At 38.1% G+C, this 17,600-nt stretch overlaps 1 protein-coding gene across 3 annotated transcripts in view; it reads right to left on the minus strand.

The window, feature by feature from the left end:
- The window catches only part of fbxo11a (F-box protein 11a), a 39,485-nt gene that overhangs the window by 15,008 nt on the left and 6,877 nt on the right, over positions 1-17,600 (minus strand). The window contains exons 2-12 of one of the 3 annotated variants that reach the window (XM_017464255.3): positions 11,020-11,147; positions 9,983-10,064; positions 9,733-9,865; positions 9,352-9,481; positions 7,246-7,329; positions 6,979-7,111; positions 6,772-6,878; positions 3,045-3,156; positions 2,850-2,956; positions 1,900-2,037; positions 702-919 (exon numbers count right to left, since the gene is read on the minus strand). In XM_017464255.3, coding sequence (XP_017319744.1) covers positions 702-919; positions 1,900-2,037; positions 2,850-2,956; positions 3,045-3,156; positions 6,772-6,878; positions 6,979-7,111; positions 7,246-7,329; positions 9,352-9,481; positions 9,733-9,865; positions 9,983-10,064; positions 11,020-11,147 — 1,372 coding nt within the window. Of the gene's footprint in view, positions 1-701; positions 920-1,899; positions 2,038-2,849; positions 2,957-3,044; positions 3,157-6,771; positions 6,879-6,978; positions 7,112-7,245; positions 7,330-9,351; positions 9,482-9,732; positions 9,878-9,982; positions 10,065-11,019; positions 11,148-17,600 lie in introns of all 3 variants that reach the window. The other 2 variants (XM_017464254.3, XM_017464256.3) reach the window with 2 other exon arrangements.

Genomic DNA, 17,600 nt, shown 5'->3' on the forward strand with positions numbered 1-17,600 from the left:
TAGCCAGGAGAAGACACAGAATAATAATAATAAAAAGGCTGAATATCATTAGGGTGCCTACGCACCTTCAGTGCTTGGCCCCCTAATAAATAGCACCATGTTGTCCACTCATAGGAGTATGTTCCATGTACACACATTCACATACGCAAACCTAGGGCCACATGCCACATACTGGAGGAATTGGGAGAAAAGCAGAGAACCCAGAGGAAGCCCACAAAAAAACCCCCAAACAAACAAAGAATAAAAAAAAAATATAGGGAGAACACAAGCAGTATCAGGATTGATGCAGGGACCGTAGAGCTGTCAGGCTGCAATACGTGTTTTAATTCTGGTTGTATTAAAAGATGTGGTTTCCTTTAGTAAGCAATATTTTTGAATGGGTATCATAATCTTATGTTATAGAGATAAATAGGAAACATTTGTTTTGCGATTTAACATTATGCCAGCTACCATGGCTATTTTCATGGTGAGAAACAGGTTATATGAAGAACTAACAAAAGTTTCTAAAAATTCTAAAACTAAATCTTTTCATGTGACTCAACTGAATAAAAAAAAGGGTCCTAGAGGAGTTGATGGTTGATAGAGAGTTGATAAATAGGAATTGGGAACAATTTTAAATTAAACTGCTTCCATAGAGACCTACATATTTTTGGATTCTAAGTGATAAAACTTAAAACGTCCTATAAAACTGTCAGACTTACCTAATTGTAGGGTCACTATTTGAGGTAATCCATACACCAGCAAAGTTGTTTGCATAGATCTTGTTCTCAATGAACTGCCCTCTTCCCTTTTCATGTACATATATGCCCCCAGTCTGTCCATGGTGGATTTCACAGCGCACTACTGTGGGGTTGGCATATGCCTTCACTTCAAATCCTGCTATCCGGTTTCTATGGATGTTGCAGCTTTCAAAGTAGCCCTGTAGAAGAAGGCAGAAAGAAAGGATATGAAAAACCAAAGAACCCTTAATTTATCCTAATTCTAAGACCCATGATTTTTATGGGGGAAAAGAGGGGAGTGGAGTAATCATAATGAATGTCCTTATTGGACCCTTTAGTACCCTTTGACTCAAAAATGTTTAAATGATATTTAACAGAAAAATTTACCCCAACACCAATAATCAAGAATATTTAACCAGTTAAAAAAAAAAAAAAAAAAAAAAAAAAAAAAGAGTCACATTTTCTATGAAAAAGAAACTCTCAAGTAGTGTTATATATGAGCTCTGTTTGTCATTAACAACCTAGCTAAGCTACACTATATGGCCAAAGGTTTGTGGACACCCGACCATCACACCCATATGCGCTCCTTATCCAAAGTGTTGCCACAAAATGTTGGAAAAACACAAATGTACAAGATGGTTTTTCCCTTCATGGGAACCAAGGGCCCAGTAGATATCAAGATAATACAGTTCAGATACGATTTATTGTGCATTAGCTACATGGGGACATCTATTAATACAGAGCAGCTACACAAGTTCCATATTCTGAAACAAAGTCTGCTCAAAAGCAACACTCTCATTAGTAAATTACTGACACGTCTGTCGCTTTGGCCCTGACCAAGACAAACATTTGTGAACTGTAATAGAAATGAACCATTAATGTCTTTCTAGGTCAACTTCAGGGGAGAGGGCTACTGAGCCAAGATACAGAGCCATATTTCTTGGGTATATTGTGCACTACATGGTGTAGAAGTCATTATGTTTTAGCACAAATCATTTGGGACTCTGGACTCTCTTAAGTCTCTTATCGAATGTGAGGAGTGGGTTTATGCCATCACGTATTAATACAGACAGACAGCACAGGATATGTGGCAGTAACTGAATATCTTGCTCAAACCCAAACTTGACAGAATTAGCATATTTTAGTTCAGTAGTGAGAGACAGATAAAAATTGTAGTTACCATGCCATGGTCAAAAGTAAAGACTCCCACATCTCTACCATGGTGGATGTGATTTCGTCTAATTATGGGATTTCCATGATTCTTAACCCAGATCCCAGCTAGAGCATTATTGGATATCTCATTATCTTCAAAAATGCCCTGAAACAGGAGTGAAATGTAACGTGTTAATGGCTACTGTTTATAACATGCCTTATCAAAAAGACTTGTTTAAATCTTCCATTCTGAATGTCAATATATAAAACAATGGCAACAGAAAAAACAAGTTCATCTGTAATGTTTCTTACTAATGTTCTGACATAAAAAAAAATAAAAAAATAAATCATTTTAATAATACAGTTACATTTATATAGCACTTTTATAGACACTCAAAGTGTGTTTTTACACTGTATAGGGGAAATCTCCTCAACCACCACCAGTGTGTAGCATCCACCATAGTGCGCCAGAATAAACATCACACACCAGCTATTGGTGGAGAGGAGTGATGTAGTCAATTTAGGGATGGAGTTTATTAGGAGGCCATGATGGATAAGGGCCAGTGGGGGATTTTTAATGACCACAGAGTGTCAGGACCTTGGTTTAAGGTCTCATCCAAAAGACAGCGCTGTTTTTACAGTATAGTGTCCCTGTCACTATACTGGGGCATTAGGCCCCACTCAGACCACAGGGTGAGCACCCTCTGCTGGCCTCCCAAATACAACTTCCAGCAGCAACCTTAGTTTTCCCTAGGAGGTTTCCCATCCAAGTACCAGCCAAGCTCAACGCTGCTTAGCTTTAATGGGACACCAGGTGAGAATTGCAGGTTGTTATGGTTCTGGCATTATATCAATATCAACTATAAAGCTGACTCATTTTTAAAATTATTTAAAACAAAAACAAACAAACAAAAAAAAAAAGATAGCAAGTCTTTAGTTATAGAAAGTTTAGAACGCAGAGTCATAGGCTGTGTTAACCTGTGCATGGTCTGTGATGTAGAGGCCTACATTCTCACAGTCGCTGATGTTACAGTGTTTGATAGTGGGACATGCCCCCTGGCCACTCACGCATACCGCTGAACCCACTGCAGATAAGAGGGCAGTTTTAGTGCCACACAATATACCACAAACAGGAAGCAGAGCTAATAAACTAATTAAAAGATCTGGGTTCACCTGTGCATGTGCTACGTATGATGCAGTGGTCAACGATGGGGCTGCAGTTTACTGTGATCTCTAAACAGTGATGTGCATTGTGGTGCTGGGCTGACTTATCATCAGGGTTAAACTGCAAGAAAAAATGTAACAGTGAAGTCTAGCAACATTAAGCCCTTGTTTAATACCAGTCATGTGACATACAGGCATGTGAAAAAATAAATACACCCCATGGAAATTGTTTTTTTTTTTTTTTTGGACAAGCAAACATTTGATCCTCTTTGAAACAGTGCCTAATTAATACAGGTGATACACCATCAAATTACATAAAATTGACATTTTGTAGTTATTTTCACAATTTAAAATTAATTTAAATAAATAAATAAATAAATAAATAAATAAATAGATCAGGTAGCATAAAATATAAGTACACCCCTACATTTACCCATCCATCCATCTTCTACACCGCTTTATCCTTTTCAGGGTCACGGGGAAACCTGAAGCCTATCCCAGGGTGCATCGGGCACAAGCCGGGGTAGACCGTGGACAGGGTGCCAATCCATCGCAGGGCACAATCACATACACATTCACACACCCATTCATACACTACGGACACTTTGGACATGCCGATCAGCCTACCATGCATGTCTTTGGACTGGGGGAGGAAATCGGAGAACCCGGAGGAAACCCCCGCAGCACGGGGAGAACATGCAAACTCCGCACAAACATCGAACCCCCGATCCTGGAGGTGTGAGGCAAGCGTGCTAACCACTAAGCCACCGTGCACCCCCCTACATTTATCACACCTGCTTAGGGAGTGCAGGAGGAACTGGTCTTCTTTATACCATAATCATATCTAAAATTAGTGTCTGGTGTTCCCTTGGTTATTGAGGAGTGTGGTGTCATCATCCCAAGATCTAAAAAGTTCTAGAAGGCCTTCAGAAAAAAGTTTGTGGATGCCCTTGTGTCTGGCAAGGGATTCAAAAAGATCTCCAAATTATTTGAAATACATCATTCCACTGTAAGGAAAATAATCTACAAGTTATTTCTGTTAAAGAAGCCAATACTAGCTTCTGAGGCCAAGGGTGTACTTACTTTTTTCCACAGAAAAATATCGCATCTATTGATATTTCTGTTGAATAAATTACTGAAATCAATTAATGCAAGCAGTCAAATCCCTGAGGCAGTGAAGCAACCACAAACCATAATTCCACCACAGTGCTTCACAGTTGGTATGACGTGCTTCTCCTGAAAAGCTGTCTTTAGTCTGCACCAAACATGTCTGATGTTACTGTGGCCAAACAACTCTCTTTGATTCATTTGTCCAGAGCACATTATTCCAAAAGGCCTGGTCTTTGACTATATGCTCATTGGCAAACTGTAGTCTTGCTCTAAATGTTCTTTTTAGACAGAAAAGGCTTTTTCCTGGCGTGCCAATGCACGCAGGTGAAATTTGTTTAATCCCTATCTGATTGTAGGAGCATGCACTTTGACACCAACAATTGCAAGACTTACTAGCAGATCCTGTGATTCAATTTTGGGGTTCTTGGAGACTTCTTTTTGCATCAGATGGTCTGCTCTTGGGCTATTTAGATGTTGCCATGAGGACACCTCACACCTCAATAACAAAAACACCAGACACTAGATATGAGAGGGGTATAAGTAAGACAGGTTCCACCTGCACTCCCTAAGCAGGTTCTAAACACTGGTACCCAATCTTGAACACCTGATTCTAAATTGATGGATTTGAAGGTGTGATAAATGTAGGGGTCTACTTACTTTTTCGTGTGTGTCATTTGATAGAGGTGTATCACCGTTATTAATAGGCATTGTTTTAAAGAAGATCAAATATGTTTGCTTGTCCAAATGTGTCAAAAATAACCATTTCCATGGGGTGTACTTATTTTTTCTCATGAAACACACACACACACACACACACACACACACACGTATGTACAGTGCTGTGAAAAAGTATTTCCTGATTTCTTCTGTTTTTGTGCATCTCTTATACTAAACTGTTTCAGAAATTAAAAAAACTCCAGGATAAAACAAAGTAAATACAATGCAGTTTTTAAATTATAATGTTTACTGAATTTATTGAAGTAAAACAGTTATCCAATACCAACTGGGCTGTGTGAAAATGTATTTGCCCCCGTTGTTATTAATTCCCCAAATTTTTGAAACTGCATTCATAATGGAGTTCAGCTGGACTAGACACAACAAAGCCTGATTACTGCAAACCCTCCACAATCAAATCAACACTTAAATAGAACTTTCTGAACACCATGAAGCAGGTTAAAAGGTCTTACCCAGAAACACACCATGCCAAAATTGAAAGCCATTCCAGAAATGATGAAGGTGAGTGAAATACATCAGTCTCTGGGAAGTGTTACAAAGCTATTTCAAAGGCTCTGGGACTTCAAAGAAGCACAGTGAGAGACATTATCTCCAAATGGAAAAACTCAGCACAGTAGTGAACCTTCCCAGAAGTGGCCAACCTTCCAAAATTCCTACAAGAGCACAGCAACTACTCATCCAGAAAGTCACAAAAGAGCAAAGGACAACCTCATAGGACCTATAGACCTCTCTTGAATCAATAAAGGTTCATGACTCCATGATCAGAAAGACACTGGGCAAAAATGGCATCCATGAAAGAGTGGCGAAGCACAAACCACTGCTAACCCAGAAGAACATTAAGGCTTATCTGAATATTGCCAAAACACACCTTGATGATCCTCAAACCTTTTGGGAGAATGTTCTGTGGATTAAGGAGTCGAAAGTGGAACTGTTTGGAAGACAGAGGTCCCGTTACATCTGACATAAACCAAATACTGAATTCCACAAAACGAACATCATACCTACGGTCAAGCATGGTGGTGGAAGTGAGATGGTGTGGGGATGCTTTGCTGCTTCAGGGCCTGGGCAACTTGCAAAAATTGAGGGAAACATGAAAATCGTAAAGGAAAATGTCTGGTCTTCAGTCCAAGTTGAAACCCAAACACAACTGGATTATGCAGTGATCCAAAGCATAGGAGTAAGTCCTAGTCCTAGAAGTAAAGGAAAGACTGATCTCCAGTCTCCACTCCACTCTCCAGTCATCAGAAACTTTTGGTTGCCGTTATTGTTGCTAAAAGGTGGCCCAACCGGATTTTAAATTTAAGGGGGCAATGAGTTTTTCACATGGGTGATTTTGGATAACTTTTTTTTGCTTCAATAAAAAAATAAAATAAAAACTTGCATTTCCTCAGGTTGCCTTTGATTTATGTTTGTTTTAAGATCTAAAACTATTTAGTAGGAGATATACACAAAAACAAAAGAAATCAGGATGGGGCAAATACCTTTTCATAGTGCTGTAATATATGTAATATTGTAATAGAATGCATCTTCTATAATTGTTTAATTCTCAAATGTGATTGAACAGAAGGTGTTTATTTTTTCACAAGCGCTCAACACAGTTTTATAATGTAATCGTTTTAACTAATCCACTAATTATAGGGACTTGTATGGAGGATATTCCACATTATTTATGTTTAACCTTTTTTTGTTTGTTTTTTGGTCAATAAATAAAAGAAGGATTAAAACATGCAGTTATTACAAAATAATCATCTTCAGGCTGGTAAGACCATCACACCCAATTGTTGATCATGTTTCCATTACAGCATGCCCCACTATGTTTTATTACTCATCTTTTATGGTGCTTCTGATATTCTTCCAGTAGTTATTACAGACATTATAAAGGAATTCTTACCTTTATTGTCATATAGCCGACATATGCATCCTCTGACCCCTCCATGAACACAAATGTTGAATCTCTAGTGTTCTCAATGACAACTTTATCTGCAACTTTCCCTGGTGCTGTGGTAGAAAGAAAGAAAGACAGAAAGAAAAAAACATTAACCAGAAGAGGTAAAGTTACATGAATTTCCCAGAGTTTAACATATCCGCACATACATACCTGCACCAATCATAGTAATTGGCGACTCAATATAGATCCACTCATCTGTGTAAATCCCTGAGTGGACAAATATAAGCCCATCAAAGTGAGCCTCCTGCACACCACCTAATGCATCCTCAATAGTGTCGTAATACTAGAGAGAGAGAGAGAGAGAGAGAGAGAGAGAGAGAGAGAGAGAGAGAGAGAAAACGAACATGTGTTTTAAGCAGAGACCTGAAAATATGAATAGAACTCAGTGTATAGAACATCACAACTATAAATACTTACCAGCATATTCTCCCGCCCTTTATACCTGGAAGGGTTACTGTAAAAGTGCTCTGCAAAGCCTGGCTTCACATGTGCTCCCTTATACTGAAGAAAAGACATGCAAATACCACAGACTTCAGTCACTGACTCAGAAATATGAACTGGCTGACAAATTGTTCACATTACACTACATAACGCTTTATTATGGAGCTTTATTACTGAGTGGCAGCTAAATTCTGAATTTATAGAAGAGTTTTAGGGAATTACATTTCTTAATTTTTTTTTTTTTTTTTTACAAAAGAACAATTACAGATAAAAATTACACACACACACACACACACACACACACACACACACACACACACACACACACACACAAAAAAAAATGTATATAAAAACAGAATGCAATGATTTGCAAATCTCATAAACCCATGTTATTCACAATAGAACATAGAAAACATCAAAAACTGAGGAAATGTTTTATTTTAGGAAAAATAAGGTAATTTTGAATTTGATGCAAAATGTTCCTCCAGCTGTTTTTTTTTTAGTAACACTTACTTTTCCAGCCTTTTGTTGCCTCCGTCCCAACTTTTTTGAGATGTGTTGCGACCATCAAATTCAAAATTTTCTTAAAAAAAAAGGTACATTTACTCAGTTAAAATATTTGATATGTTTTCTATGTTCTATTGTAAATAAAACAGTTTTATGAAGCTTGCAAATCATTGCATTCTGTTGTTATTTCCATTTCACACAGCGTCCCAACTTTTTTGGAATTGGGGTCGTACATATACATTTTATATATTATATATGATGACACTTCCTGTATGAAAAAATTAATCGGCTGCAGTATTCAGGTGTGATTTTGACCCATTCTTCTAAACATATTGTCTTTAAATCTTGTTCAATTGGATTCAAATCAGAATCCAATGCCTTGATTTTTTTTCCCTGTAAAACCAATCGAGTTTCATTTGCTGTATGCTTTTTGATCATTTTCCTGATGGAAGGTCCACCCACGTCTCATCTTCATCCAGGTGGATGGCAGCAGATTCTTCTCAAGAATCTTCCAGTAAAGGGCTCCACTGATTCCTTCAATTATATGAAATCTGCCAGTACCATGCGATGAAAAACAGCCCCACCCCATGATGCTTCCACCTTCAAGCTTCACTGTTGGTATAGTGTTTTAAGGGAGATGTGCAGTGCCATTTCTTCTCCAAACATGGTGTTTAGTATGACATCCAAAAAGTTAAATTTTCCTCTCGTCTGACCAGACTACACTCTCCCAGTATTTCATAGGCTTGTCCAAATTGTAGTTGTAAATGAGTTGGAGCAAACTCTAAATGAGCTTCAACATGCCTTTTCTTTAGTAATGGAGTCTTGCGGGGTGAGCGTGAGCAAGGAGTGCACTGCCAATTGTTTTCTCTGTGACGATCGTACCTGCTTCCTCCAAGTGTTTCTGGAGCTCTTTCCAAGTGGTCCTTGGCTCTTGGACTACTCTTCTGAATATTCTTCTGACTTCCTGGTCAGAAATCTTGTGAGGAGCTCCTGTGCTTGGCTGGTTGATGACGGAGTGACATTGCTTCCATTTGCGGATAATAGCCCCATTGGTGCTTACTGGAGGATTCAGAAGTTTTGAAACACCTTTGTATATTCAATATGTTTTGCAACAATAAGGTTGCGAAGGGCTTGGGAGAGCTCTTTGCTTTTACCCATCATGAGATGTTTGTGAGACACCTTGGAAATGAAAAGCCTTTTTATAGACCATCAATTTACTAACCCCGCTGATATCAATTTGGACCGATAGGGGGTATAATTACTTACGGATTTCAGCTGATTCCTTGCCTTACCTTGCCTTGGAGAACTGCGTTTTCTTAGCGTGTTCAATACTTTTTCCTGTGTCATTCCACTTTATTACACATAACTTTATTTATGGACTTCAATGTTGTGAAGACTTTATATTTCTGGATGAGTTAATACTGATGTCTGCTGAAAAATTTCATGTGAATAGCCTCACTGGAAATATATTTACTCAAAAAAAATGTTGACACATTCAATACTTATTTTCCCCCCACTGTGTGTATACACACACACACACACACACACACACACACACACACACACACACACTACCAGCTGCTGAAAGCTTTCCTTCCATGGATTGGGCTGCTCATACTCCTCTGGGTTAATTTGGTAAAATTTTCCTGAGTCTGGGTGCATCATGGGACGGGCATACTCAAAAACCTCTATGTAGAGTCTCTTCCTGTCAATAAATCATTAAAAAAAAACAACAACACCATTTTAGTTTGGTTACAATTTAATGAATTTGCCAGTTATCCAAAAAGATTGTGAAGAACAACACTATGAGATTCAATTATGGGGTAAAATAATCAACAAAACGGGGTAAGATAACTATCAAAAGTAACCGCTGACTAATCTAGTTAAATTCTCTCAGTTTAATTTAGCAAACAGACAACTGCTGGGATTACAATCCAAACCTGAAAGCAATCTCACCACAGAATGGGGTCATTGGCCAGTTCACTAAAGCGTTTGCACACACAAGCAGCCCGACACAGATCTTGCTCCAGCAGATAGGAGAAGATCTTCAGTACCACCTCATCTGGAAGCTTCACTTGCAGGTACTGTTCTGCCGGAACAGCTGGGGTGGTTATAAATCATTAAATGCCCACAGATCATGTAAACAATACACATTAAGAGAATAGAGGTTCTTTTAGAGCATTAATGTAAAACAGATTTTCTCTACCTGTTATGTCTTGTAATTTCCCAGACACCCTAGCACGCTTGGCCCGATGACCAAAGTTTTCTGTTGCTGATGTGGGATCACCCTACCACAGGAAAAAAGTTATATAAAATAAATAAACATTACATTACATACATGTATGTAATCATTCCAACTGACCAGACAATTTGTAAAAAAAAAAAAAAGAAAAAAAAAGAAAAAAAGAAGAAGCACATTTATCTGACAAAGTCTATGATTGAATATAGTGTTTTATTCACAAAATATTACTTAAAAGACTATAACATGAACAACCAATGGCTAAAAAGTTGACAGACCTAAAGTACAAATTATGCTTTCCCCCCCCCCACTTCTGCCAGACTGCCAAGTGGGCCAACCAAGAAAAGGCACTTTCGCTCACTGACTGGCTGGCTGCCTTACTGATTCCAGTCATGAGGTACATCTATAGACAAGTTGGTGGTATACTTACAAAACATGTATATTAATATTAAAATATTTATATCATTTTATGCATTTGATTGCTTAAGAACAGCTGATAGCCAACTGTTACATGTGAATCGACATCTCTGCAAAAGGCTACATGCCTAGCAAAACATCTGCTGTATGGACATATTTAAACATAAGCTTTACTGTGTACTAGGGCTGTTCATGAGAATTTCTAAGCTTGAACACTATTTAAATTTTCAAAAAATTTGATGACAAAATATAAACCTTCAAAAGTATAATTAGTAGAGTACTTGGTTTACATTTTCAATATATGCGATTACAATACACGTAATTTATAACAGGAGTCATAACGTCTTTTCAGACTTCATTTGAAAAAGTTATTTCTTTATTTCTATTTAGAAATGTTTGTTTAATGGCCTGACAGATACAAAAAAAATTTACTTGAAATTTGCTTAAACCACCAAATTAGGAATCAGTTTGTATTTTATCAAAATTGTTTATCATCAGTATTGGGTCAACAAAAACCAGACTTGTCTAATCTTGGTTTCAACAGTCAGAAGTCTTCAGAAGACTTGTGTTAAAATGGCATTACTTGCCTCCATATTAGTCTTGGCTGGATATACAGATCTTTTGGGTAAAAGAGACTTTCTTCGAAGTTGATATGGACTATTCTGAGCTCCTGGACCAGATTCTTCAGCAACCATGTCTCCAGCACCCTCCTCATCTATGATAAAAAAAAAAAGCATGCTAATTACAAGAGTGCCAGAAAAGGAGGTAATATTACATTTTGTTCCTTATACAGGGCCCTCACATTCATAATTATCAATTACCAATTATATTTACTCAGCAGGATATTTTTCACAAAAACCTTTTTGCTAATGTGCTTGACGGGCCTGCATTTACTGGTTTCTCATAACTATATATAAAAGGGCTACTTATATACCTCAATTAATATATCTACAACCATTCTCTTCACTCTGATCTCTCACTATGCTGTTTACAGTGAGAATTTACTTGGTCCACTCGAGCTAGGTAAATGACAGCACTCAGAACAAAATGCATGCTTTGTTTCCAGTGGGTATATTCTGATTACCTGATCTGTAATCTCCAGACATGTTCACAAGTCCTTGAGGTCTAAATCAAGTCTGAAGGATTTATTCTATTTTTAGCAACAGTACTTTCAGCTAGTTATTGTAATTAACAGTGTATGAGGCTGTCAATTGAATAAATTTTCAAATGAAAGGACACAAATATCACAAAGTAGGACTTGGCTATATTGTTATTGTTCATTTATAGAACAGCACTTTTCCAATGGTTGATGAACACGTGCGTTCAGATGCATCACACGTATAATAATGCTGGTTTGGTGTGTTTAGAGCTGAATTGTTGTGATATTTGCTGCTGCAGCACAATGATAGGGAATGAATGAATGAGGAATGAATAGAAAAATGTGGTGTTTGATACAATCATGTGGGGTAGTAAAGAGAGAACTTGATCGGGAATGCCAAGACTTGTGTTTTTCACGAGGCTCTGTCTTCAAGTCTAAGTCAAGTCTCGAGACAGCTGTTCACGAGTCCAAGTCAAGTCGCAGTTTTCTGTGACTTAAACGAGACTCAAGTTCAAATCGCAGACTCGAGTTTCCATCTCTGGTAATCTCAAAGTTATATCTCTAATGTTCGGCATGATTGCATGTGCATCTGAAATCTACATCTAAATCCGAGGCTTGGCAGGGAAATTCACAGTGGTATTTCTCTTTTCTGATTCAATATTGATGTTTATTTTCAGTTGGGGAAAAAACAGCAGCTTTACTTATATCGTTGTCAACAGATATCATTATTGATTAGTTGGTCTGCGTGTGGAACGGGGTGCATTCACTCATTACGTTACTTCTGTTCCGCAAACACGCTTCAGAGAGTAAATACTAAAGTTGTCCCAAATGAAGTACTATACACTTACAATATGCACTCTGCACTACCATCTAGTGTGTGAATTTTAGAAAGGTAATGTCAAAGTTTTGTCATCATATACATTATGAATTTATTCCTAATGAGCAAGCCAGAGGCAATAATGGGTAATGTTACCCATTATTGTTATCTTTTATTATAAAGTTTTATTAAAAAGTAAAAAAGAGAGAGAAAAAAGGAAGTGTCATCATACTGAAACAAACAAAGAAATGACTAAGAATGTATAGAGCCGATATTAAGTATTAATATCCAGTGTGGCGACACGCCGGCGACAGGAAACAAAAATCGCTCCTCCCACGGTAGTGCTGAAGAGACAGCTCTGCTTCAGCACCACCAATGTTTTGGACTGGAGAACACGTGGCGGCGGGGCGGGGCTGCTGACACACACACACACACACACACACACACACGGCTGGTGAATGGTGTGAGGCACAGAAGAATTCCATCATCCAGCAGGCGAGGGGAGAGTATAAAAGGGCGATATTCCACTCGCAAGACGACTCCGATGCGAGCGGAGACTCTGGCCCCTGGCTGCAACCGCGGCATTGCCTGACGGCAGAACGGGATCCCTGCCACTCGGGAAACCCCCAGCACGACCCCGGCAACCATGCAGACGGCTGAGACCCTCACCGCACTTCAACGCGCACACACACGCGCGCACCCACACCCCCTTCACAGACTGTTCTGAATAAAGATTTTCTCCACGGGAAACACTAAAACGGCGTCCTGTGTCTGTGCTCCGCCCACAGATAATAATCGTTAGTTGCAGCCCTAGTGTCATGTATGGGAATTATAAGGGTGATCCAGTACATAATTCTTCATACAGATTTTGTCAATATGTAAATGTACATGAATAATTTGTCGTTATATAATGCTGTTACATGAAAAAAAACACATCATATTACAGATAATCCACAGCTGAACAATGTACAAATGCCTTCACAACAAATGATTCCCTTCGTCAGTCAGAAATCAAATTTATGTTATGACATGTTATAGTAGGACTGCACGATTATTTCCAAAATGATAATCATGATTATTTTTTAATCAATATTGAGATCACGATTATTAAATGATTTTAGGGACAACATATTTTTCATTGCACTTTGACATTTAAATAAATAGACCACTGCTTTCACCTCCATGTTGTGCTACATTCCTGCTAATGTTCAAATCTTTGCATCAAATTAGACTGGTCCTTAAAGTACATCATCTCGTAGAAGCAAATTATAAATATAAATCGTACCCAAAATATAGGATAAGCAGAAATAAAAATGCCATCAACCAAATGAAAATATGCAATCGAATACAACAATATGCAACCAAATGAAAATAACTCAGGCGTATGAAGAAAAGGCAATACAGGAGGAGAGTCGCAGCCAAATCACCCAACAGAGTGGTGCAGGGATGACGTCATTTTGTACTGAAACCTGGAAGTTAGCATCACACTGGTTCCTTTGATAAAAAAACCCAATAGGATTTTCCCCATAGGCATTTGGGTTATTGCGCAAAGCAAAAAAAAAAAAAAAAAAAAAGCTCCGTGATCAAAAGTTTATAATACTAACACTTTTTGGCTATCAAAATAATTTTCACAAAGGAACACAACTTTTATGGAGTTTGAAGACCTAAATACAATTGCCAGAAATAAAAAAAGCTAATCATATGCTATAAACGATTGGTCGCTCGACTTCAACGTCACCATCGCCAAGCTTCCGACAACTTTTTTTAAAGTTGATTTAAAAACATTTTCCATAATACAGATTTACTCTGTGGATCATCCACGTTTTTTGGGGAATTATGCACAGCATACCTGAACCAGTTTATCTGCAAAGTTTTTTCCTGTTCGGCGTGATGTTTAATGTCCCAGGCAACATCTGTACTACCATTTAGCAACATGTTAACAATTACATTTTTCAATACAAAGCTTTTGAAGAAAAGAAAAAAGAAAAAAAAAAAAACCCTCACGAGTGGGGTATTACTGGTGTATTTTTTGCTGTAGAATAAAATGTGAAAATATTTTGAGCTTGTTTACCACAGACCTTATTTCAGGCTTTTAACCAAAATCCCATTCAAAAACACCAATCGACTTCAGGACTATGGAACCAAGGTGCTAAAATGCTAACCTGGAAATTAGTTTTGGCGTACAAAGTGACGTCATCTCTGCGCCGCTCTAGGGTGTCTGGCTGTAAGTTTAGGAAGAGCTTGATTTGACACGCAGTGGAGTTTTCTATGAGTGGAGGACGAACTTTAAACATCAACATCACAGTGGAGCACGTTCATGTAATCGTGGGCAGTCAATTGAGATCATCGAGATCAATATTCAACTAACTGTGCAGCCCTATGTTAAAGAGACAAGAATGTTCTCAAAATATATTCATATGGATGGGAAAAATAGCTGAGAGTTAAAAAGTAAACTGTAATGAAAGCATTAAAGAATGACATTATGCTATAAGAGGATTTTAGCTTTTCTTTTTGCTGAAAAGGCAAGGCATTTATTTATTCTATAATTTGCCAGGAAGGTAGTAAAGGAATCACCCACTGAAATATATATACTGAAACTGAAGGTGTTTATCTAGAGAACTCATTGTAGTGACTAACAGGAGGTGTTTGAGTCATCCCGAGCATCTGCTTGTGCTTGGTGAGCAAGTTGTATTTATTGCTCTTGTTTTAACCAGACCAGAGAACAAAATACATACTAGAAACATACAAAATACAAAGACTAGATAAGTGAGCTTGTTCTCCTCTATCTGCAGGGAACAATCTTCAATGCTAAGCAAGCCAGCAATGAATGAATAGTTAGAAAATTAATAAATGAGTTCATTAAATGAATGAGTGATTTGCTAAACAGCAAACCTGAATTCCATTTGGTCTGTCCTGACCATGTGAAGATCAGTATCAGATAATAGAAATATTCTAATACCAGTACTGTATTCAAAATGGAAACACTGGATTGGTGTATCCTTAGAAATCACAAAACAGCATCAAGAGATGCTAAAGAGAACATTCTAAATACACTATTAACCCAGAAATGTTCACATCAGTGGCACTGACCATCAGCACCTTTTATAAACAAGGACAATGATGCAAAGCACCAGCAGAGTACCTAGGTGCTATATTTGGCCCATGCTCATCTCCACAAACTGGGTGAAATGCATAGATCTGATCCACATTTTGTGCTGGTTGACTAGAAAATTTCTAGCATAAGATACATGAATTCTGCCGAAAAGAGGAAGTTAAATATTTTTGCTGATGCATGTTGACAGGTCTGTATATATAATGTGAGAAACTATCCTGTAAGTAGTTAGCACTGAGGCTTAAACTTTCATTGCTAGGTTACCAACAATAGGCCCCATTTATCAATCATTTAGTAAAACTGTGTGTAAGAGGTTAACCAAAGGCCAAACTTAACTAAAACATTTTGGCAATGTTGACTTCTACATTCACCCAAAATGTAACAAGCCTTTACAACAACTATTTTACCTTGGTGATGCCCACAAAACAAGGCTCCTCCTTTTATATGGAGGCATTATCCTATTTGAATAGGTAGTTTTATTTGCCTTAATGTATGGATTTATTAATAATTCTTTCAAATAATTAATATGAAAAGACTAGCTTAACATTTTTCCTTGATAAATGAGACAACAGTTCCAATATCACAAAAAAAAATTACTTATATTATGCTATTTGTGAGTGCAAAAATATGAGTTCACTAATTTCTTCCCTTTCAACAATGGCCCTTTCTCAAATGGCCCTTGCAGTCCTTGTCTGAGCATGTCCCATTACTAATATTGACTCCAAAAGAGTGCCCTTAGGCACACTTTGGTGAATCCCAAATCAAAGCAGACTCAGAAGCAGTCTTCCCTCCAGGTTCTCCAGTTTCCTCTCACATCCTAATACCTTACCAATAGGTAGGCATGTGTCCCTAAGTGTGAATGGATGTATGAATGCGTTTACACACTGGGCCCTGCAGTGGACTGAAATCCCATTCAGCATGTACTCCCACCTCACTCTCAAGTGTTCCCAGAGTATGCTCTGGATCCATCACAACCTGATCAGGGAAAAGCATCATTTGGGACAGCAATGCATGTTAAATCTAACTTAATAACGGTGTTAAATATTAGTGAATGAACTGCACCAGTCCCACATTTTTCTATATGTATATTTTAAATTAATACCAAGTAACCAAGCCAAATATGTGAAACATCAGTCAAACTGTGGTGCGATTTACAACAATTTGTGTCAACTTTCATGGGTGTGATCGGTGTTGTGACCTCATGTGTTCAAGGCATAAAATCAGTGAATCAGAATCAAGTTGCAAAACAAATTGTGACCATCAACACAAAATGCCGACTTCAAGCCCTAATACAAATAGTCTATCGGTCTGACGCTTTTAAGTAACTGGGCTGGTCGGTTAATGGCTGGGTCCATGATTTGCATCTTATATAGTTTATGTGTAACGAGTGTATCGATTTGGAAACTTTTTCTTCTTTTAAAACTAGCATACAGTCTTGGATGAGGGTGAGGAGAAGACCACTGTTTTGGAATGCTTATTTGATATTTATCCACTGATAAACAATGAGTTATGTTTCTATTACATGTGTACAGCCATAACGTGATGGCATTTTTACCGAACTTAACTCAGATGATCGGAGAGAGTTCCTGAAACCACAGTCAGTCTAGCCACACGTAAAATTTAGGGGTGGCTTTTAGAGACGTAGCGGTAATAACAGTGCAGAAAGTGGACAACGAGCGACAGTGGACAGCACAAACAAGGCAACTTAACTTTCTACTAGGGATGCACCGAATGTTCGGCAACCGTAATTATTTGGCCGAAAATAACAAAAAAAAAATAAATAAAATAAATAAATAATAATAAAAAAAAACAAAACAAAAAACAACGCACTTTCGGTGTTCGGCTGAATAAGTGAAAAGGCCGAATAAATTTGACCGAACGATGACGTGTTTGATGACGCACCAAATAGCCTAGCAACCAGAGTGAGACGCGCGAATTTCACGAGCTCCACTTCCGGCAGCGTGCTTAGAGCGATGAGCGGGCGCGTGCATGCACGTGCTACGTGCACGAGCACATGCTCTACAGATGTTGACAACCGTGACATCGTTTACTGTGGACACTTGCACGTTTGTTCTGTTTCTGTTCCGGAGTATTCCGTCAAGTCGTGAGACGTAAGGGAGTAGAGTACAAAAGCAGGAAA

The sequence above is a fragment of the Ictalurus punctatus genome, chromosome 3 (genome assembly GCF_001660625.3).
Source record: "Ictalurus punctatus breed USDA103 chromosome 3, Coco_2.0, whole genome shotgun sequence".
Lineage (NCBI taxonomy): Eukaryota > Metazoa > Chordata > Actinopteri > Siluriformes > Ictaluridae > Ictalurus > Ictalurus punctatus.